This window comes from Elephas maximus, chromosome 2 (genome assembly GCF_024166365.1).
Source record: "Elephas maximus indicus isolate mEleMax1 chromosome 2, mEleMax1 primary haplotype, whole genome shotgun sequence".
NCBI lineage: Eukaryota > Metazoa > Chordata > Mammalia > Proboscidea > Elephantidae > Elephas > Elephas maximus.
The window spans coordinates 139,362,636-139,387,915 of NC_064820.1; the positions used below are offsets into that span (position 1 = coordinate 139,362,636).

Here is a 25,280-nt window from a genome sequence, read left to right on the forward strand (position 1 = left end):
AGATATGAGAGTAGATGATAGATGAGATCCCCTGGGAAGAAAATGTGTACCAAAAAGAGGGGAGTGCCACACGGCCAGCCACCATCTTTGAGCGAGGCACAGCAGTTTCCCAAATCAGGTAAAAATCCAACAAACAAAACATTTGGTTGCTATGCAATGTGGAGGCTGCCCTCGTTTACGTTGGCAATTAACTGAACCATTCTTAACCAGTTCAAAGCCCTGCAAAACTCCTTAAAAGATAGGTAGACAGAGGAAATCATGGAAGAAACAAGTCAGAGAGGTTTATCCACAGGTTCATTAAGAAGTTAATATATTTCTAATTGGAAAACAAAAGGAAATAAAGAATTAAGGAGGAAGGTGCATTCAACAATATTAAATACTACAGTAAAGAGCAAGAGGACTAAGAAGAAGCTAATAAATCTAGGTATTACTAGCTCTTTGATTTGTTAAGAACTGAGATGGGTTAGTAGGGTAATGAAAATGTAACTTTCTTAGTATAAATTTTAAGCATCTAGGATATATATTCAGCACTTCCATGAATCTATGGTGGCAACTGATTTAAAAAGCTATTTCTATGTGGAAGGACACTAAGTTTTCCAAAACTCAACAGGAACAGTAGCTATTCAGTATAAGAGACAGATGTTAAAAGACCACCACTGATTTTTTTAAATTTAATTGGCCATAACAATGGATCACTTTAAGTTAAAATTAATTTTTTTAATTTTATGATACCTTCCAAAGTTCATGAGCCAAAGTATAATTGCCAAATATGTGATTTTCTTCTATGTCATCTCCTTATATTGCTCATTCATTAAATCAACAATAATTTATTGAGATCCTCTACTATGTTACCTAAAACAAAGTATGGATGCTGTGCTGAGCTGTACAGAAGCCTCATTCAGGACTAAAAGACACATTTCTCAGCTACTGGGAAAGTTATCAACTGACTAAGCTATAAGCCCACTAAGGAACTGGCTCTGCTTCTTCACCCAAAGTCACGGCCCCTTTGGAGGGTGGTCGGTATCCAATGATTAATTGATACAAGACAAATCTGAAGACCATCACAGCTTCAGAGCTTCCCAAAGGATCAGCTGAAACCTTGCGGTAACTGCACCAGAGTCCAACTTCCTCCTCTGTCCAGCCCAGATCACTTCACTTCCTCTCACAGGTATAGATCCCAAGAATACTCCCTAATACACTTCCTGAACATGAATCTCCACTTCAAAGTCTGCTTTCCAGAGAACTCAGGTTCTAACACCTACACACATATTCTCATTTGTGCTACGCGATCAAACTTACTCTCCATCCCTGACGTCAGCATCCCACTTGTTCCTGGTCACTTCTGCAGCCAACCCTATCAAAAGACCATTTCCTCGGAACACTTCATGTGAGCTAGACATTGAGAAAAACAGTAATATGACAGTATTTGCTAATGACTACTGATTAAGCAAGAAAGTTAGATACTTGGCATATTTACAAACATTTTATGAAGGTAAAGAATTTTCAGCAAAGGAGAGGGGAGAAGAGAGTAAAATATCTGGAAGCACAAAGACCTTTCTCTTGACTTACAACAGAACGCTGTCTATTATAAAAAAGTGTGAAAAATTATTACATGTATGAAAATTCATGTTAAAACTGGAGTATGAATAAATTAGAGAACGGAAAATCATAACAAAGGAACAAAGTGAAAAAGGTATCAATGTGGCTTTTACTCATTTAATTCTTTCAACTTATGAATGGTATAAATTCTAAGGAGACTGAACTTGGGTAAAAATTTTTTATTATGTAGATACAGATCTAAGGACAGAAGAGTAATTATGTGCTTGCTTACCAATTCCTTGTAAAAATAATGAGACATGAACAATTAGTAGAAAATGAAAATCTGAAAAGCCGTCTGAAACTGGAAAATGTTAAACAACTTCTCCTGTATCTTAGTTTTGATCGCTTTTGTTGAATAATCAAGTATATTTTGGTGAAGATAGTTTAATTCTTCTATTTTTATTAGTAATCTAGTGTACCCTTCAAAGCTTAGCGTAGTCTTTCAGGATCATCTGAAGCTTCTGGCTCAGCATGATGTTTCCTCTTGCCTTCAGTCGGCCACTAAAGAATGCCTGGAAGAGAGGGAGGGAGAAAGATCGCCAACCTTTATCATCTTACATTGTATTTCTTTGTTTAAAAGTCCATGATTCAGACTGAATACAAGTGAGTTAATAACTCCAAACAACAAAGGCAACTTTATCGAGCAATGATAGTTTAATGATTATTGATAGCATCCATATCTTTAGATATTTAAGAAAAGAAAAAAAGTCCGTGTTGTGTTTCAGAAAACCATAGAATAATTTACCTGAACTGACAGATCTAGGGTGTCTGTTTCAATCTACACTTCTGGTGGCTTGATTGTACGTTCTCACACATGATTGTGAGAGACCATATGAATAACAGGCTTCATGTATTCATAAATGAATAAAAGTATTCAATTCATAACTTTTAAAAGGCATATGTAGTACATCTTCGTGAAACAGGAAGCCAGAGAATGACAAAATAAGACAGTACAACATAGTGATGAATAGTTCATGGACCGTATCAGAATTCCTTTGTTAAAATCCAGGTTCTACCACTTACTAACAATGTGAACTTGGGCAAATTACTGAACAGCTCTGAGCTCCAGTCTCCTCACCTATAAAAGGGGATAAAACAGCACCTAATTAACACAGTTTTGTTGTGTGAGTTAAACGAAATAATGTTTAAAGTGCTTAGTTTAGTGTTTGACATGTGGTTAAGAGTGAATTAAGCTCATCATTATTACCAAATAAAAAGCTGGTGTGTTAAGACTTAGAGCTCTCATACCACCTATATCTGACTTGGTACTGAAACTTGTGTAATTTGCTTAAGTTCTCTCTCAGTGTCAAAATAAAAGTAATAAATCACAATTTGTATAGCCTATTGAGAAAATAACATGGAATATGAAATGAGAAATAATTCCCTTGATTTTTAAAAATAATATTCATGTATTCATAACTGAATAAAATTTTTAATTTGGAAACTTTAAAAAATTAATTAAATGTTTTTATAAAGCAGCTCCATAAATATTATTCCACTTAAGAATCATAGCTATCAACTTGAAGTGTGTACACCAGCAACCACTGTCCCCAGTTGACAGATGAGAAGACTGAAGTTCAGAGAGTTTTAGATAACTTACTCAAGGCCACACAGCCAGCAGGAAGTAGGGTCAGGACTTCAACTCAGGTGTTCTTTTCTCAACACTACCTCCTGACTTGCCAACTAGTAGCCACTTAATATCAAAAGCAAATCCTCATCAAATGGAGGAAACGCAAAAAACTACCTACTACTTAATCTTTCTATCCCAAAAATAATAAGGGAGACCTCATTCAATCAGGATCAAATGCTAAGATTTCAACAGGACACTAGATCTTCAAAACTAGGGCTGCTTTCACTGTGCAGTTCCAGAAATGATGGTCTGCAACTCCTCCAGGGAAGAGGTCTGTATTTAGACCTGCCTGACAGGTACTAAAGTCTGAGACAGAGTTACAACCCAAAACAAGAACACCCAATTACTTGAAGTAAGTATACCAACATTTGGTGGTTGATCCTACCAGACTCTTTTCTTAGGAGGGATTCCTAGAGGAATTACCGGATCATAACATTTCTTAAATAAGGTTCTTGACCATGCTTCTATAGTGCCACAGTCCCCAAACTGTGCACCACAGCACACCAGTCACCACAGAAAACTCACAAGGATAACAATGGCTATTTTACATTTTTGAGGAAAATATAGCATCATCTGTTCAACACAACTCAAAATGCTACTCTTGTTTGAACTTAACTACTTAATAAATGGTACTATATTTCTTTTGGTTTCAGAGTGCCATGCAGAAAGTACTAAGATCATAAGGATGCTATGAACAAGAAGAGTCTGGTAACCTCTGCCACACGGCTTTCTAGAAAGACTATACCAATTTTATATTCCCACCAGCAGCACGTGAATCCTCTTACCTCAGCCTTACATTTTCTTAATCTTTGAAAATTTGAGGCAAAAATTACATGCTCTAATTTGCCTTTTTGGATGCTGGAAAAATAGTTTTTCTTTTGTATGTTAGTCATTTGTATTTCTTTAACTACTGGTTCATATCTTTTGCTCACCCTTTCTATTAAGGTTTTAATGCTTTCCAGAATTATTTATATGTTTTTACTAACATAATGTCTATCATCATTTTCCTTTTTTTCCCCAGGATTATGGGAATATTTCATGAAGTCTGATATGCAGAAGTTTCTATTTTCTACATAGCCTAACCTATTGCTATTGAGCTAATGCTCTTTATTCCCTTCTTTACTTTAACTGAGTGTCTACTGCATACTAGGCAATATTCTAGGCACTGGCAATCAATAACTGTCCCTGTTCTCATGGAACGAACATTAAAGTAGGGGAGTCAAAAATAAAAAGTAAATAAAACAAAGCCTGTTATAAATAGTATAAAAGATAAAATAGGGTGCCCCAAGAGAGTGTAACAGGAAGAAATTACTTCATATGAAACGGGTACAAAACGCCTCCTCGAAGGCAGCACGAATGAAATGAAGCCAGCCACACAAACAGCTGGAGCAGGAACAATCCAGGAAGATAGGAAAGGCAATGGATACACACGGAAGGAGTAAAAGTTGCTGGGAAGGAACTGAGAGGAAAGACAATGTAACTGAAACAAGCATTATAAGTAATGAGGAGAACGGTGAGGGATGAAGACAGAAACATGCTCAAGGGACATAGGGCATGGTAATAAGTAGTTCGCGTTTTATCTAGGTGCAAAAAAAAATATCTTTGGAGGCTTTTTTTTTTATTAGGTGGAATGGCCTGTAGTCTCGTTTACATTTTTCAAGGATTACTCTGGCTCCTGAGCAGAGAACAGATTGGATGGAGAGGCAAGAGCAGAAGCAGTAAGACCAGTCTGGAAGCTCTTGTACTAAGCCAAGTGAGAGACGATGAAGGCTTGGATCATGATGATACCCCTACAGATGAAGAGCAGAAGACTGATTCAAGACACATTTTGGAAAAAGATCAATCAGAACTTAAGGATGAAATGTATTTAAAGATAAAGACGGATGTAAGACATGTAAGACAATCCTTACATGTCTGGGTTTATTAATTTGGGTAGATAGATGATGGTGCCATTTACTAGAAAGGAAAAGACTGGGGGAGAAAAATAAATCAAGAACTCTATATTAAACATAGTAAGTTATTGAGATGCCACTCAGACATCCAATCAAAGCAGTCAGGTAGAAAGTTGCTCTATGACTATGGAGCTCAGAAAAGATGATTGAGTGACACACCGAAACCTGTGAGTTATCAACATATGTTGTTGTTGTGTGCTGTTGAGTCAATTTTGACTCACAGCAACCCCACAGGACAGAGCAGAGCTGCCCTATAGCGTTTCCTAGGCTGTAATCTTTACAGAAGCAGATCGTCAGGTCTTTTCTCCTGCAGAGCGAATGGTGGGTTTAAATCACTGACCTTTTAGTTGGCAGCCAAGAGCTTAACCACTGCACCACCAGGGCTCCTTTATGAACAAATAGATGGCTTTAAATACCACCGGATGAATTCATTCATTTCAGGAAAGAGTGTTTATACAGAGACGAACCCTGAAATAACCCCTAAGGAAAACCAAAATTTAATGGTTGGGGTTAGAAAAAGACACCAAAGGAGACTTGGGATGGTCACAAGGTGGAAAAAGCAAAACAAGAGCATATAGTGACATGAAAGCCCAAAGATAAAATATTTCAAGAAGTTGGTGGTTAACTGAGTTGAATGCTCTTGAAAGACTGAAAAGATGTACCTAAAGAAATACTCATTGGATTTGACAAAACAGAAGTCATCAAGACGTTCACAAGAATAGTATCAGTGGAGTGATACAAGTGGAAGTCACATAAGAGAGGCTAGAAGAGCAAAGACAAGATAGAATGTTTTAGACCTTGCTGTCCAATAAATTACCCATTACCACATGTGGCCTGAAGTGTGGCTAGTCCCAAATGAAATGCACTGTAAGTATAAAATATATACTGGACTCTAAAGACAGTATGAAAAACAGATATAAAGTATCATATTAATTTTTATATTGATTACATTAAAACGATAATATTTGAATATAAACCTTCTCACTTATGAACTCTCTTGTTATCAAACGTTTCACATTTACAACAACAGCAAAAAATCTATTATCTGACTATTTTGCACATTATATGACACATATCTGGCAGTAATGAATGCTAAGGTGCCAAGTAAGAGTAATTCCGGCTTTTATGGTTAAGGTTATGTGTCAGCGTGGCTGGGCCATGATTCCCAGTGGCTTGCCAGTTATGTTATGATGTAATTTGCAGTTATGTAATGATACAGCTATCCTCCATTTTATGATCTGATGTGGTCATCCTCCATTTTCATGTGATGCCGATTTCACATAATGACCTGGTCTTTGGAACCTAACCATGTTGATAAGTGAGAAAAGGGTGTATTGGGTTAAACATATTATTAAAATTAATTTCACCTGTTTCTGTTGAACTTTTTTTAATATGGCTACAAAAACTTTTTAAATTACATGTATGGCTCACATTATATTTCTGTTGGGCAGTAACTGGCTTAGACAATTCTTTTGTGACAAGGAGCAGAGAAATGATATATGTTTGATAGGGGTCTAATATTAAGGGAAGATGTTTGTTTTAAACACAAGATGTTAATTTATTGTATACTGTGGGAAATTAGTAGAATGGGAGATACTGATGCAGAAAAGGAAAAAAGAGGCAATAATGATCTTGAGTAGATTTCTAGAACAGAAGTGAAGAGATGTCTTTCACAGGAAGAGGGAGATTTCCTTCAACGTTAAGAGAAGAAAGAGACGACTGATGCAGACGCTGGTAGAACAGATCTGGTGATGGGAAGGTGCAAGTTCTTATCTGAAAGCTTTTTTTTCTTTCAATAAAGCTTGAATGTCATTAGTTTAAAATGAAGGAAAGAATTCATTCACTCCCCTAAAAATCTACATTCCTAACAATTATATATACGTTTCCCTAACCCTATACTTAATCTTTATGTATAAACCAAAAAACCAAATCCGCTGCCGTCAAGTTGATTCCGACTCATAGCAACCCTATAGGACAAGGCAGAACAGCCCCCTAGGGTTTCCAAGGAGCAGCTGATGGATTCGAACTGCCAGTCTTCTGGTTAGCAGCCATAGCTCACTGTAGCTCTTAACCACTGCACCACCAAGGCTCCAATCTTTATATATACGCATCTCAAATATAACGTATCTAGAAAAGACATCTTGATACCACCCTCTGCCTCAAAGTCAATTTTCCATTCAGCAGCCAGAATTACCTTTATAAATCAGATCCTGCCGTTACACAGTTCAACAGCTTCCCATGACACTCAATAAGATATAAACTCCTTGCCAAGACCTACGGGTCCTGTGTGATCCAGCCCCTGTCCAGCTTCCCATCTCATCTCCCCACTGTTCATTTTACTTGCCTTACTGGCCTCTTCACTGTTATTGTACGCCATTAAGCCAAGACTCTTGTCTCAGGCCTTTGCACTAGTGGTTTCCTTAGCCTCATGGCTCATTCCTTCACTTTGTTCAGGTCTCTATCAAGTGTTTTCTGACAGCTCCATCTAAAATAGTTCCCCCACCCATCACACTCTAAGCCAGGGGTTGGGCAAACCACAGCCCATGAACCAAATCTAGTCTGCTGCCTGTTTTTATATAAATGTTTTATTGGAACGGTGACACACCCATTTGTTTACATATTATCTATGGCTGATTTAATGCTACAGCAGCCGAGCTGAGTAGTTACAACAGAGACCACCTGGCCCACAAAACAGAATATTCACTATTTAGCCCTTTACAGAAAAAAGTTTGCCAATCCCTGTTCTAACCCATTCCTATGCCTTATTTTTTTCTTCAAACCTGAAATTATATTTCTTTTCTATCAGCCCTTCTAAAACTAAGGTCCACAACATTAGGGGCAATTTCTTGTTCATCTAACACCTAGAACAATCCCTGAATCGGGGTTGGTACTAAACAAATTCCTGGAAGGGAATTATTAACCAAGGGCTCATGCGCTATATGCCAAGCACTATTCTAAGTTCTTTATAAATATTCTGATTTCGTTCCCATTCTTTGAGATCATTACTGTCATTATATTCATTTAACAAATGAGAGATTTGAAGCTTAGAGATTAAGTGACATGGCTAGGATTTAAACTCAGATTTTTCTGTTTTTAATTGTGCTTTAGGTGAAAGTTTACAGCTCAAGTTAGTTTCTCACACAAAAATCTATACACACATTGTTACGTGACCCTAGTTGCTCTCCCTACAATGTGATAGCACACTCCTCCTTTCCACCCCGGGTTTCCCATGTCCACCCAACCAGCTCCCGTCCCTTTCTGCCTTCTCGTCCTATCTCTGGACAGAAGCCACCCATTTGGTGTCATGTATCTGCTTGAACTAAGAAGCACACTCTCCACAAGTATTTTATGTTTTATAGTCCAGCCTGATCTTTGTCTGAAGAGTGAGCTTCAGGAATGGTTTTAGCTCTGGGTTAACAGTGTGTCTGGGGGCCATGGCTTCAAGGGTTCCTCCAGTCTCAGTCAGACCATGAAGTCTGGTCTTTTTACGTGATTTTGAGTTCTGCACCACAGTTTTTCTCCTGCTCCGTCAGGGACTCTCTGTTGTGTTCCCTGCCAGGGCAGTCATTTAAAGACCATATTCTTCACCTCTATACCGCTTTTTAATTCTTTTTAAATTCGTTTTCCTATCCTGGAAAATGGTGCATTTCCTTGTTCATTCAAACTGTTTCTGTTCCTTGTAAAGTTGTATAGCTTCCTTCGAATAAGCACTGTGTTTCTACTGTTAGGCTAGTTATTGGTATTTTGTAGTTTCAGTTATTATTATAAATAAAAATATTTTTCAATTATACTTTCTGTATTTTGCTGCTAGATAAAAGCTATTTTTGGATAACTACTGTACATTCAACTGCTTGTTTGAACTTCTTCATTCTAAGAAATTATTGGTCGATTCTCTTGGGATTTCTGGCTATATAATCATATGATTTGAAAATAACAAACTGTTCTCCTCTGTTCTAATTGCCTCATCAGTTGCTTTAATTTTATATGCTTGTGAATTGGCCAAAAGTTCCAGAACGATATTAACTAATAATGGTCAGAGAGGGCCTCTTGTCTTAATCATGACTTTTCACCGAAATGTCTCTAAATGTTTCGCCATAAAGACACTAGCTGTTATGTTAAAATACCCTTCCATTTCCAGTTTTCTGTAAGTGCTTAATTTTATATATCAGAAATAAATGTTTAATTTTAGTAACTATCTATTAATATTATAAGTCCCTGGGTGGCACAAGCGGTCTGTGATCAGCTACTAGCCTAAAGGTTGGCTATTCAAAAGCACCCAGCTGCTCCAGGAAGAAAGGCCTGGAAAACTGCTTCTGTAATGATTACAACCAAGAGCAGTTCTGCTCTGTAACACATGGGGTCTCCATGAGTTGGAATTGACTTGACAGCAATAGGTTTGGTTTTGTTTGTTTATGCAAATACCATATGATTTTTCACCTTTGAACTACTGACATAACACATTAAAAAGTCTAGATGTGGGTTTTATATTGCTTTGCTGTATGTTGAAGAATTTCAATCAAAAACTCCATTTTCAGCATCACCTGAAACTCCACTAAAATAGTATATTATCTGACAACCAGAATATTGGTACAAACTGTGCCTTCTTCAATGAGCCCTGGTGGCACAGTGGTTAAGCATTCAGCCGCTAACCAAAAGGTCAGCGGTTTGAACCTACCAGCTGCTGTACACGAGAAAGATGTGGCAATATGCTTCCATAAAGATTATAACCTTGGAAACCCTATGGGGCAGGTCTACTCTGCCCTACAGGGTCACTGTGAGTAGGAATCGACTCAAGGGCAATGGGTTTGGTTTGGTTTGTGTCTTCTTCAGCATTATAAGAAATCTGTCTTATAAATCAGAATTTGAGAGTCAGTTCAAAATGTGCAATTACCAAATAGGAAGCAATAATTATGAATAAATGAACATTTTGAGAACATTACCTTTTGAGGGTCAAGCTTGCCCTGAACCACCTCCATGAAATCTTCATCTGAAATGATGATGGTTGTATCAGCAGAGCCTCTTGCAGGGCCTTGATATGCTTCTCCAGAACCACTTTTTAGGTCAATAGCTGAGAAAAATAGGAAGAAACCAATACGTATCATTTTTCCTTCACAATATGAGGATAAAATAGACTAAACAAAAGGCAGAAAAACAGTTTCCAAGTTAATGTAGTGTTTAATCTATCTATAGGTTATACACATTCTGTCATTCAGAGAATTTAGAAGATCCTTTGTCAAGATGCCCTTTTTTATAAAGAAGTTCTTCAAAGCAGTCAAGTCAATAATGGTTTTTCCCCAATAAAATGTTTATACAAGAGGTATTTTAAATGTGAATTAATATAGAAAAATATAGAGCAGTTAAGCTAAGGTAGGTTATGTGGTCAAGGCCTTTACATTCAAATGAAAACTGTACAGTCAACAAAGGAGGAAAACCAAGTTTTAAAATAGTCTCATGTTAGTTGGGTTGTGGGGAGGGAATGTACAACGTCTTTTCATCTAGTCACCTTTCAATACTTGAATTCATCAAAGGTTTCATCATATGGATAGCAAGGGAGTCAAAATGGATTTGAAAAATATTCTAATTGGTTTGTTACATATTGCAATTTATTTGTAAAATATGTACTGCCCTAATTTTTGTGAATAAACACTAAAATAAGCTTCTTTTTCCTTCATACACTGTTTCTGACAAAAGGACTGAGTGTCCCAGAAACAGACACTAGTCTGTTGCCTGTTTTTGTATGTAACAAAACAGCTGGGCAGCTGGGGAAACTATTAAAATTTTACCTTAGTCTTTTATATATAGCATTTAAAGAGCTTCATGCCAAAGTTAAGAAGCCCTAGTGGCACAGTGGCTAAGCACTCAGCTGCTAACAGAAAGGTCGGCGGTTTGAACCCACCAGCTGCTCCACTGGAGAAAGATGTGGCGGTTGGATACCGTAAAGATTTACAGCCTTGGAAACCCTATGGGGCAGTCCTACTCTGTCCTATAGGGTCGCTGTGAGTCAGAATTAACTTGACGGCAATGGGTATGGGTATGCCAAAGTTACATTTTAGAAAGTTTTAACTTCCTCATCTATGATAATGAGGCCAATCATCCAGGAAGCCCAATTCCACTCATCGGCCTCATGAACATGCTCTCTCTTGCTAGAGTGAAGGAGCTACAATCACATCACTCTCCATAAGGGTATGCAAGAAACTCCCAGGAAAAGCATAAGAAGACCCAGAGTACGTAACTACATTCTGCTTAGCTAGGCCCTGCTCCAAAGACAAAATTAAATCACCCAAACTTTACATAGAAGAGGATTTTGCCAACTAAAGAACTTGAAGATAATGGTTAACCTGGGGAGGGGAAAAGGTGAGAAGAAGGGGACCTTTTGGTTTGTGTGCTTCATTCACTCACTTTATTGTTGAGTTTCTACTATGGCGTCAGGCAATATGTGAGGTACTAGAAGCGTAACATGAAAAGCAAAGGCCCTGTGTATTCACTGGCACTTACATAGTATGTGTTTTCATTTATTATTTGTTCAAAAGACAGAAAGAAGCAGGGGGAGGGGGAAGGAAAGACTCAAGAAAAGCATACCTCAGGCATTCACCAGATTTAACATTAATGGTTTTAATTCTTCACAAAAAAAACCCTGTTCTTCACAAGTGAGCCTAAAACCCTACTTCCTGCTGTCATCGAGTTGATTCTGACTCATAGCAACCCTACAGGACAGAGTAGAACCATCCCACAGGGTTTCCAAGGAGTGGCTGGTAGATTCAAACCGTCGACCTTTTGGTTAACAGTCATAGCTCTTAATCAACTGGACCAAATACACCTTAGTGGTACAGTGTAGAATTATCTCCTAGCTAATGAAGGTTCTTAGCTGTTCACCTGCCTTCTCACTCGCCCAGGGTTTTTATGCATGCTGCTTCACAGCCATGATTCTTGTACAGCGATACAATTCTTTGTGGGAGGCTAATAACTAGTGCTACTAATAACAGAAGATGCCTAAGAAAGGGAAAGTTCTTAGCAAAAATACAGAATTTTGGGGTAAAAGAGTTGCACTTCCAGTTCCACAGTGACTCAGGTCATGGTCCACCTGCTCAGGTGGGAGCAGCATCATTCACCACCATCACCTTGAGTCTTGCTGACACCTGTGAGGCTGTGGATAAACTTACTGCAAAAATAAAGAAACAGATTGTATTCACTTTCTTTAAGTGGCCAGATTTATTTTTTAAGTTTTAGAAATGATTTTAGCCCTGTATTTGTATAACCCTTAAGCTCTGGTAGTGTAGTGGTTAAGAGCTCAGGCTCCCAACCAAAAGGCTGGCGGTTCGAATCCACCAGCCGCTCCTTGGAAACCCAATGGGGCAGTTCAACTCTGTCCTATAGGGTCGCTATGAGTTGGAATCAACTCGATGGCACACAACAACATAAGGCCCTGAAAAGAGTCTATAAAAATTTCAGCTATACTTTATAGCATTTAATGGCGGGGGGGGGGGGGAAGGGAAGTGGGTGGAGTAGCTATTTGATGAGAACATGTCATTTGGAAACTTGGGGATCAGGGATGGTCTTGAGATACATACCTTAAAAATCACAAGCGGCTACTAAAGCACTGTTACATACGATTCTGTATGCTCTCAAATCACATCTGATTCTGTAATGTTCTTAAAATGTATATGCGTCACTATTACATATGCTTCTATAACGCTTTTACACTGTTATGCTTTTATAATACTTTTAAACACCTATGTATAAGTTGGAGCCGTGGTGGCTAGTGGATAAGAGCTCAGGCTGCTAACCAAAAGGTCGACAGTTTGAATCCACCAGCTGCTCCTTGGAAACCCTATGGGGCAGTTCTACCCTGTCCTGTAGGGTCACTATGAGTCAGAATTGACTCAACAGCAACAGGTTTGATGTATAAGCCATTTATAATACGAACGCAAAGCTCTAAATAGAGAATTTCTGAACTTAGAAACATATACTTTTCCATAATGCTCTCTGACCATTAACTACAAGTTGTTAAAAAGTTGTTCTGACCTTGAAAATAAGATAATAGAAGTATGTGAAATAGGTCATAAATAAGTCTCTGAAATTGGGCTGTATACCTGCACTCTGTGATAAGAGAATGTAACATTAATCTCTAAAAATTAACCAAACATAAATGACACTAAACAATTCCCATAATTTTTAATTAACTTGGCCTTGAAACATGTAGCAAACAAGAATGTAAATGTGTCATACAACAATTCCTTAGTCAGCAATAAAACAATACAAATTAACAAAACATAATGTCATACAATTCTTTAACTGGCAATAAAACACACCAATTATAGTTGAATATGACACCACACAGGGTATATAAACCCATAGACTCTATTCATTTTCAGAGAAGACGGCCTCTCTGACTCTCTCTCTGAAAACTGAGCTACAACTAACCTTGAACCGTAGCAACAGGGGATCTCCTCTGAGTTCGAGGCATGGTCAAGTCTCCTCTCCGAGGCCACTTATTAAAGTTAAAAGCCTGAAGTCTAAAGATTTGGTCTGTAACGTTGAAACTAACACTGTAATTGTTAATTCTGATTCTCCAGTGCTAAATGAATGTCTTGAGGTCTTACTTGCATGCCTTGCCGTGACTACCTTGCAATAAGCTAAACGAGATTATGTATGACAAACCTGAGGTTTCTTTCTTTCTTCATAAGATAATATTTTTATTTACACCTCCTTCCCTGAAGGTTATAAGGTCCTTGCTGGAACTGGTATGTCTTGTCTTCGTATCCTCTACACTTCCTTGAATGGAAAGAGCTTAGTACTGTTTGTTAAATGGATGATTAGTAAACCACATGAAAGAAGGGTCTCTAACGACGACGACAAAAAAAATTAACAAAGAAAAAATATATTAAAATTGAAAAAAACAATCACACTGAGGGCACAATACTTTTGTACTATTATTGCCAAAAATTTATAAATTCAATCTAGTCACAAAAAAAAAATAAGTAAATAAACAAGAACTGAGGTGCACACTACAAAATAACTGGCCTGTAATCTTCAAATATGTCAAGGTCATGAAAATCAAAGGCAGATTGAGGAACTATCCCAGATTAAAGAAAACTAAAGAAACCTAACAACTAAATGCAAAGTATGATCCCAGAATAGACCCTGATCAGTTCTTTCTTCTACTTTCTTCATTTCCATCATTATTATTATAACTTGTCTTTTGCTATAAAGGACATTATTGGAACAATAGGTGAAATATGAATAAACCTGTAGATAATAGTACTGTATCAGTGTTAATCTCCTGCTTTTGATCCTTGTTCCATGAATATAAGAGAATGTCTTGTTCTTAGGAAATGCCGCTAGAGTATTTAGGGACATCATGTCCGTAAATTACTCTCAAATGGTTCAAAAAAATAACAACATGCTGTTGTCATTGTTAGGTGCCACTGAGTCGGTTCCAACTCATAATGACCCTATATGCACAACAGAACGAAACACTGCCTGATCCTGAGCCATCCTTACAGTTGTTGTTATGCTTAAGCTCACTGGTGCAGCCTCTGTGTCAATCCACCTCATTGAGGGTCTTCCTCTTTTCCGTTGATCCTGTACTCTGCCAAGCATGATGTCCTTCTCCAGGGACTGATCCTTCCTGACAACATGTCCTAAGTATGTAAGACGCAGTCTCGCCATCCTTGCCTCTAAGGAGCATTCTGGTTGTACTTCTAAGACAGATTTGTTTGTTCTTTTGGCAGCCCATGGATATTCAATATTCTTCACCAATACCACAATTCAAAGGCATCAATTCTTCTTCGGTCTTCCTTATTCACTGTCCAGCTTTCACATGCATATGATGCGATTGAAAATACCACAGCTTGGGTCAGGCGCACCTTAGTCTTCAAGGTGACATCTTTGCTTTTCAACACTTTAAAGAGGTCCTTTGAAGCAGATTTACCCAATGCAATGCATCTTTTGATTTCTTGACTGCTGCTGCCATGGCTGTTGACTATGGATCCAAGTAAAATGAAATCCTTGACAACTTCAATCTTTCCTCCATTTATCATGATGTTGCTCATTGGTCCACTTGTGAGGATTTTTGTTTTCTCTATGTTGAGATGTAATCCATACTGAAGGTTGTGGTCTTTGACCTTCATTAGTAAGTGCTTCAAGTCCTCTTCACTCTTCAGCAAGCAAGGTTGTGTCATCTGCATAATGCAGGTTGTTAATGAGTCTTCCTCCAATCCTGATGCCCCGTTCTTCTTCATATAGTCCAGCTTCTCGGATTATTTGCTCAGCATACGGATTGAACAGATACGGTGAAAGGATACAACCCTGGCGCACACCTTTCCTGACTTTAAACCAATCAGTATCCCCTTGTTTTGTCCAAACAACTGCCTCTTGATCTATGTAAAGATTCCTCATGAGCACAATTAAGTGTTCTGGAATTCCCATTCTTTGCAATGTTATCCATAATTTGTGATGATCAACACAGTCAAGTGCCTTTGCATAGTCAATAAAACACAGGTAAACATCCTTCTGGTAGTCTCTGCTTTCAGCCAGGATCCATCTGACATTAGCAATGATATTCCCAGTTCCACGTCCTCTTCTGAAACCAGACTGAATTTCTGGCAGTTCCCTGTCGATATACTGCTGCAGCTGTTTTTGAATGATCTTCAGCAAAATTTTGCTTGCATGTGATATTAATGATATTGTTCTATAATTTCCACATTCAGTTGGATCACCTTTCTTGGGAATAGGCATAAATATGGATCTCTTCCAGTTAGTTGGCCAGGAAGCAGTCTTCCATATTTCTTGGCATAGACGAGTAAGCACCTCCAGCGCTGCATCTGTTTGTTGAAACATCTCAATTGATATTCCATCGATTCCTGGAGCCTTGTTTTTCATCAATGCCTTCAGAGTAGCTTGGACTTCTTCCTTCAGTACCATTGGTTCCTGATCATATGCCACCTCTCGAAATGGTTGAACATCGACTAATTCTTTTTGGCATAATGACTCTATGTATTCCTTCCATCAATAACATATTATGAAAAGAAAAATAATAAAGCAAATGGGTTAAAATGTTAACACTTTGGAGAAAATGGGTGAAGGATAGATATAAGTTCTCTGTACTATTCTTGCAATTTTTCTGTAAGACTGAAATTGTTCTAAAGTAAAAATTACAAAAAAGATGTTATTACTTAGCAATATTCAAGCAAAAATTTATACAATCTTGCTATCTAAATGTAAATTCCAATTATGCTCCTATAACAGAAAAGATTACAAATACGCGAAATGAAACTAAATTTCCATTGAGGAGCAAAATAACCAAATTGGCCAATGCCAACTCCCTTAAATCTATCATCTGAAAGAAAACAAAACAGTTTACTAAGCAACACTGTACCATTAGCACATGAAAATAAATCTTTGTAAAAGGTTTCAGTGGTATGGCTATTTTACAACTATTGGATACTTTCAAACAAGAAATGGGTTCCTCTTTGAAAACAGGACTATATTTGTGCCTAGAGTTACAATAAAATGCCTATTTAAAATCCATGGGCCAAATTCTCTGAGGTTCACTGTTTATACACAAATGGAAATACTGGCACCACTGCTCCACAAAGTGAGCATGAACAACAGATAATCTTATAGGACCAACAATGACTTACCCTTCACTTTCTTTTTGGATGCCATGAAGAAGAGTGGCAAAGCTAATGCTCTCTGTTCTAGCTACAGCCTCCCTGAATATGGTTTCTAACTCCGTTTCCCACCGTGGATTTATCCCTAAATTCTAGACCCTACAGTCCAGTCCTGATCTCAGTTTGCTATACTTCTGGCACCCCAGCTCGTCATCTTCTCTCCCAAACCTCCCTCCTCTCCCATGTTTCTCAGTTCTAGTAACAAAATCAACATCCTCAGGCATGCAGCCTCAAAATCTCAGCTTTCATTTTGACTCTTCCTAGTTCCTCTGTTTTTCAGACGTAATTAGTAGCTAAGTCAGTCAATTCTATCTTAGCAATAGTTCCACATATGCTTTCTCCTCTCCACAGCAGGAATAATAAATGGATACAGATGACAAAATCATTGTGTTCTTGATATTATAACATATTAAAAATGAAATTAGGAAGACAGTCTTCTACCTTAACTTCTACTTAGACTTAAAGTCTCAGCAAGGCAGAGACCACACAAGCCCTCACCCAGCCAGCCCTCATCCTGCTCCTAGATGACCATACACAACAAGCCTCAGAGGGGGCCTAACCTTAAAAGGCACAGCCATGACTCCTCCTCCACAGTCCAAATCAGTGCTGACCTCTTTCACGCTGACCCAACACTAACACTAGAACTCTCCTAATTCCTTCTAGACCCAGACTAATTCGATTTTAGAAGACGCTTCCCACCCACTGTGCCCAGAGTTTTTGATTATTGATACATCACTACTCTGATGATAGAAACAAGGCTGGGATAAGTTAACAATGTAAAAAACAAAGTATTTGATAATTAAATATTTAGCAAAACATTTTAAAAATTGCTTGCTAAAAAAAGTTCGGTATTCTCTAAGTCAAATCTTTCAACCATTTATGTCATGTTATTAAATACCAAAATGTAAAATTAGATACAACAACATAGAATCGTCTTCTAAGATACCATAAGTCAAAAGACCTAGACAGTGTCTACTGTTGCCAGCTGCTGTCACTTAGTTCAGTGACACGAACAATGGGAAAAAACAAGAACCAGAAACTGAAAGCTATCGTTGCAGAGTTGAGAATCAAATCAAATGACAGGACCAGACAGATGACAAAAAAGAACAGTGAACCCTTTCAGAGGAAGTCTCAAGATCCCATTTGGTTGTTAATTTGTAAACTTTGACAAATGAGATGATAAAGAAAACAAGAATCGCAGGCATCAGTTTCAAAAAGTTTCAGTTGAATCAGAGATACATTTAAGTTTTTTGGCCTAAATGAGCATTTATAATGATTCTCTAGTTGTAATGAGGAATAAAACAATCTGATTCTCAAGGCTCTTAAATGGCAAACTCAAGATAAGAATGGAAATTTGTAAAATATTAACCTTTGCTGTGCAGGGAAAAACCCAAGCATATGAAATTTTTCTTTAAAATTATGTAAAATGAAGATGGTTCATTCCAACAATTATGGAACTTTCAGAAGTACAGCCTACACCCCATGCTTTCAGGCACCACCACAGTATACTACATCTCATACAATAGCCTATAGTCCCAAGAGAAGGATCATAACCCGGCTTGAACTTGGTCAAACATTTTAGATGGTCCTGAAGTATAAGCTAATCACAGGCCTTCTCCAGGAGTGCCACAGTATTTCAGGGGCTCTTAGCCAAATAAACTACAGGGGACTCCATTGTGTCTCACAATTAGGAAAGAAGGGATGGATCCTTTGAGCTAAGATTTTCCTGGACGCTCCCTGTCCCACATTAGCAGGCAGATTCAGGGGACTGTTTGGCTATAGGTGAAAAAACCCTGTTCTTTGGAACTTCCAGTTAGCAAAATATGAAAAATCAAAGGATTCCAGTAAACATTCACTTGTTTTTCTCTTACTAAATGAAGGTCAGAATATTCTATAATATAAAAATAAATGATCATCAGCTGCTGTAGAAAGAGTTTGGCAGTTCCTCAAAAAGTCAAACACAGAATTACAATATGATCCAGCAGGTCCACTCCTAGGTATATACCCAAAAGAACTAAAAGTGGAAACTGAAACATACTTGTACACCAGTGTTCATTACAGCATTATTCAGAGCAGCCACCTGCGCGTCCATCAACAGAGGAATGGCTAAACAAAACGTGTTACATACAAATAGTGGAATATTCTCAGCCATGAAGAGAAATGAAGTTCTGATAGATCCTACAACATGGATAAAGTTTGAAAACATTATGATAAATGAAATAAGTCAGACACAAAAGGACAAATATTATATGATCCTACTTATAGGAATCTAGAATAGGCAAACGTATAGAGACAAAAATTAATTAGCGGTTACCACTGGCAGGTGGGAGCTCCCTCATACGGAGCTATTACTTAAGGGGTACTGAGTTTCTGTTAAGGGTGATGAAAAAATTTGGAAACAGATAGTGATAACAGTTTAACGTAATTAATGTCAGTGAACTGAACACGTAAAAACGGTTGAAACGGCAAATGTTTTGTTTCACCACAATAAATTTTTTTAAAGAATGACTGACAAAGGTCACTAATAGCATGTTCCATGATCCAAAAATGAATAACTTTCATTGTTAGAAGCAGTGGTTCATCACGTTATAACTGACTGATGATGAGAAAAGAGCATGAACGTGTACTCTCTTCACTCCGCTCCATGGTCGTGGAACAGCACAACCACTTGGAAACAGCACAATGAAATCTTGTAGAGTCACACATTTTTCTGCCATGACAGACACTTCAAACTTGCATTAGATCTGATTGGTTAGCAAAGTGAGCCAACAAAAGTGCTTTGTTATGCAAACTGAATAAAAAGAGAAAATAATCTAGAAAAAAATCTTATTCAGTGTTAATAGTCTCATCTTACCATTCCCAATTTTAGCTTGAGTTAAATTAAAACTGGACACTGTAATCTTCTAATACACCACAGCATAGAAAAGTTTGACTCATGATTAAGGGTATGAGTTACATGACTAGATGCAAAAGATCAGGTAGGATTTTTTTTTTTTTTTTTCCTTTCTTTTTTTATCACCTAGTATCTTCATATACTGGTAGCCGGGTCCTTTCGGACCTCCATATTAGTGAAAATGAATGTGACTGCTTTCTATCTGTGCAGCTGATAGAAACTTGCTCTAGATTTAGTGCCTTGTTAACCTGCTAATATGGTACTTTCCCTAGGCTAGATAGTAATATGCACCCTTAGTTGCCTTCTACAGACACCAAGAAAATAATGATGATTTTATACTCATAACTAAGGCGACGGTCCAAATTATTAATGGTTTAGGATGAAAAAAATAATTTTTAAATTGTCAAAATATAATGACTTAAAAATACTTCATCTGACCTGATGAACTTGCTTTGTGTTATGAGAAAGTTAAAGTTAAACTAAGCCCCGGACACCCTTTTAGCTCAGTAATGAAGTCACTCCTGAGGTTCAGCCTTCAACCAAAGATTAGACAGGCCCATAAAACAAAACAAGACTAAAGGGGCAAAGACTAGAAGGCGGGAGGGGACTGGAGAGCTGGTAATAGGGAACCTCAGACGGAAAAGGGGAAAGTGTTGACATGTTGTGGGGTTGTTAACCAATGTCATAAAACAATATATGTACTAGCTGTTTAACGAGAAGCTAGTTTGCTCTGTAAACCTTCGTCTAAAGTACAAATTTAAAAGAAAAAAAAAACAAATAAAATTTTTAAAAAGTTTAAAGAATCATACAGCGAAGACGACCGTTTAAAAGTACTAATTTCAGGTAATTTAATGAAATCTTTAAAGCTGATATTTTCATTTTAATTGATTCCCTAGATCTCTAAAAAGCATACATGTCTTTAGATGCCCTAAAAAGCACCAGTTTCCAAGAACAACCTTCCTAAGAAGGCAGGATTTACCTATCTTCAAAGAAAAGAAAAAATAAAGAGGCAGGCTTTATTATAACAAGGATACCTTATCTCCATTGGGGCCCTAGTGGCGCAGTGGTTAAGAGCTATGGGTGCTAACCAAAAGGTCAGCAGTTCGAAACCACAAGCTGCTCCTTGGAAACGCTATGGGGCAGTTCAACTCTGTCCTATAGGGTAGCTATGAGTGGGAATCAACTGGACGGCAATGAGTTTTATCTCTATTTACTAGAAGTTACCTTAGAATATTACAGAATCAGAGATATGACTTACTCCACTTAGCTGCAACATTTCTACCTTTGGTGATATGCCACTCAAATACAGCATTTACTTTCTTTACCACCTTATGCCCAACATCCTTAAGGCGGCGACCTATTTCCTTAAACACAAGGGTACTCTGAAGCTCTCCGTCCTGGCAAAAAGAAAAGTTAATGTTAAAAGTTCTGTAAAAATGACTCAAAGGGAAAAATAATTATAAAACATATCTGCAATATAAGTGATTTTTAAAACAATGACTTACCAATAGATAAGGCAGTTAAACTAGCTGTTTTTTTCCCAAACTACGATTCATTCACGGGTTCCTTGTATTTATGTATGATCACCCAAAACTTCAACCTTTTTAAGAGGATTCTGCTTTTATCAGAATTCAGACATAATATTTTAAAAGTTAACTAGGAACCAGGCATCCTATGTCCTGGTCTAAGTTCAACAGGAAGATACTGGACAAATCAACCAACTTCTCTGGTCTCATTTCTTTATTTGTAAAATAGGCCTAAATTACATGAAACCTAAATTTCCTTCTAGTCCTAAAACTTTACACATTTTTCATTTTAGATTTTTCTTAAGGGATTTTAGTCTTCAGTAAGTTATGCGATAATATGACTTAAGACAGACAATTAAAGATCATGTGGGTATGCAGAACTCAACACTATAAAAACGTTTATAAAGTTACTATTTTGGAGTCTGAGAATGTAAACATATTTTATCAAAAGTTTCAGCATGTTAATAGAGGTTAATACAACTGTTTAGTAAATAATTACATGCTGTTACTTTTACAGTTGCACAGAAATCTTCATACAAATTTTTAAATAAAAAAAAGGCTCAGGATATTTAACTTTTTATTTTTCTCCAAAATAGTGTTTGCTTAAAATTCTCACTAAACATTAGATACTCTTATACTAATTTATTAGTAACTAATAAATACTAATTATTTTCTCTTGAAAGACACCCAAGTTATTTCTTTAATTCCTCAAGATCTACTAGAATGTATAAAACATCCAACTAAAAATCTAACTAAGCTACAAACTCTTAAATGGAGGTCTATAGATAGACTTTAAGGGGTCCATCAGCTCCTTGAAACTGCATGCAAAATTTTATGTGGCTGTGTATACACGTACTTTATTTTTTTGAGAAGAGATTCCATCGCTTTCATCATAACATTAAGGAGGTCAAGTGACCTTCCCCTCAAAAAACTAAAAAAAAAGACATTCTTAAGTTATCGAGGTATTCCTTTTATTCCAAATAGTTCTCAATTACTGTCCTTCAGCTCAAGGAATAAAAAGTCTTTCACTGCTTTTAACTTTCTACAAGTAGTCTGGACATTCTCCAAGGGATCTAAAAAATTCACAAATCAAAAAATTGTTTGAATACCAGCTTTTATAACCTACCTCAGAGGTTGTTGAAACATCAGATGCTCCAGATGTTGGCACAAGATCTACATATGCATTTGAAATGACAATGTCTCTACTTCCTTGGATCTTATAAGGGTGAAGAGAGAAAAAAAAAGTTCATGCTCATGTTTCCATAGGAAATGCAATCTCATTGTGAAGCAGTATAAAGTTATTTTTTAAAGATTTACATTTTGCCTCTAGGTATCGAAAAAAAAAAGCCAAATCAAATGAACAATTGATGAAGCAAATGTCAAAATGAATAAACATGAATGATTACTGATATAATTGTTATTAACCCTAGTTGTACAATCAGCTGAGGCCCTTTAAAACAATACTTATGATCAGATCCTATTCCCAAAGATTCTTACTTAAATGGTCTGGGGTGGGGTTTGGGATTTTTTTTTTTTTTCTTCTAAACACAAGTGTGTCTAACAGGCAGCCAGAATGAGAACTGCTAAAGTCTTATGGATAGCAGCAAAAGGCATGGCACAATATCTACATGAGGTACTAGTACCCAAAGTACTAGTAGAATAAAATTGTCCAGAACAGGCCATAGTGGTCTTATTAAGGTAGTAATTTTAGTTCTTATTTCAAATAGGAAGTGTACATAGCATAAACTAAATGATTAAATAGCCATTTATCAAAATGGTAGTGAAATGAATTCAAACTCTAATTCCTACACCTTCATCTAAAGTTATTCCTATAGTTATTCTTCCTTAGAAAGTATGGTATTGCTACAAATGTATAGGATAACCTTCTAAAATAAGGTAGCATTTATTAAAGCTTCCACTTTATCAGGAAGATCATTCTCCCTTAACTACTTCCATCATACTTTGGAAATAAAAACATCTTCTAAATAACTTGCTCACTTTACTTCAAGTTTTATATAGTGAAAAGCATAGAAAGAAACAATTTATGAGCAAAATTTAGTAAATTACTTTCTTGTAACTGCCAAACATATCATTTTGGAACGCTGGTTTGAAATGTTTCCTAATATACAGCAGAAAGGAAGGAAAGCAGGAGTGAGGAATAAAAAGAGGTGGGAGGAAGAAAAGGAAGGCAGGAGTCATATGTAACCAACAGAATAAGAGAACTGCTAATCACTGAGAAAAAAAAATAGCAAATACATTGAAAGGAGGAGCCCTGGTGGCACAGTGATTTAGAGCACAGTTGCTAACCAAAAGAGGTCGGCAGTTCCAATCCACCAGGTGTTCCATGGAAACCCTATGGGGCAGTTCTAATCGACTCGACAACAACACGTTTGGTTTTTGGTTTAAACTGAAAAGATAAGATGTGATTAGAATTTATCAAAATGGAAAGAATGTATTATATTCAGATATCAAACTACTTCTGTCCTTTTAAATTTATCTACAGAAATTATGCACTGTTTACTTCTAGTAAACCAAAAAAACCAAACCCGTTGACATCGAGTCGATTCCAACTCATAGCAACCCTACAGGACAGAGTAGAGCTGCCCCATAGTGTTTCCAAGGAGCACCTGGTGGATTGGAACTGCCGAACTTTTTGTTAGCAGCTGTAGCATTTAACCACTACACCACCAGAGTTTCCTTTACTACTAGTATTCTGGGAAAATAAAAACTTGTATGTAATACAGTCATGGTACTTATACTTTGAGTTCATAATTTTGTCTGAAAAATAAAACTTACTCATATGAAATGATTAGAATATAAGAGGGTTACAGAATATGAGTGGCACAGACATTAACTGCAAGTGGGTTTCAGAGAAAGTCAATATGCATGTTAGCACCGGTAGGAAAAAAGGACTGCCACGGGGCAAGGTAGAACTTCAACTGAAGCCTGAAGGCAGAAGAATTTGAAAAGTGGAATAAAGGTGTGTATGCAGCTTAAGTACAAAAATGGAATTGCAAGAAGCAGGAATTGGAAGTGAGGCAGCCATGTAAGAAGAGCTCTATGTAGTTACTTATTTGTGAACAAAAAGGTGATACAGTAAGAAGCTTTGCAGTGAGGCTGACTATCCCAGCTCCATAACTTCCTGTGTGACCAGGAACAAGTTATTTACGAGACCTACCCCTAGATGTCCTTATCTGTAAATGCAGAGTTGTTACGCATGTTAGAGATGATGGTAGATCCCACTTATAGACACTCAATAAGCAAAAGCTGTTACTACTGCTGGTGATGTTTAAACTGCTCAACACAGACCATCTACATAAGACGAAATGATAGGGCCAAAAAGAATCAGCCTCGTCAATTGTATTAACAAGCTAGTCTAAAAAAATTGAAAACAAAAAGACAACTGCATGTCCTTTTAATGTTTTCATTAGCTTCACCCAAAAATTATTTAACTGTACCCAAAACCAACGAAACCCCTTGCTGTTGAGTCGATTCCGATTCATAGTGACCCCATAGGACAGAGTAGAACTGCCCCACAGGGTTTCCAAAGAGTGGCTGGTAGATTCAAACTGCCTATCTTTTGGTTAGCAGCCTGAGCTCTTAACCACTGCACCAACAGGGCTCCAACTACAGGGACATACACTTTTATTTGGCTTGTAATTTACTGTTGATTAGGTCTACGCTATGTGAGGTAACATGTTAATTTGTGGATTTTTATGTGATCAAGGCCCAAATGATTCCTGTCCAGTAGAAAAGATAATTACAAGGCATATGGTTTTATTGTTCTGTAGGACATTGTTGTGCCTCCCCAAAAAGATGCTGAAGTTCTAATCCCTAGTATCTATGACATGGACTTATTTGGAAACAGGGTCTTTGCAGACGTAACTAGTTAACATGAGGTCGTGCTGGAGCAGGGTGGGCCCTAATCTCACAAGACTGGTGTCCTTATAAAAAGAGAAGAGACACAGACAGATACAGGGGGAAACAGCCATGAGTAGACAGTGGAAA

General features: G+C 37.3%; 1 protein-coding gene across 2 annotated transcripts in view; it reads right to left on the reverse strand.

The window, feature by feature from the left end:
• Positions 1-1,757: 1,757 nt before the first annotated feature.
• HSD17B4 (hydroxysteroid 17-beta dehydrogenase 4) overlaps positions 1,758-25,280 on the reverse strand; it is a 114,308-nt gene continuing 90,785 nt past the window's right edge. For both annotated transcript variants that reach the window (XM_049873596.1, XM_049873597.1), the window contains exons 21-24: positions 22,399-22,488; positions 21,005-21,143; positions 10,122-10,249; positions 1,758-2,111 (exon numbers count right to left, since the gene is read on the reverse strand). In XM_049873596.1, coding sequence (XP_049729553.1) covers positions 2,022-2,111; positions 10,122-10,249; positions 21,005-21,143; positions 22,399-22,488 — 447 coding nt within the window. In that variant the 3' untranslated portion in view covers positions 1,758-2,021. The remainder of the gene's footprint in view (positions 2,112-10,121; positions 10,250-21,004; positions 21,144-22,398; positions 22,489-25,280) is intronic.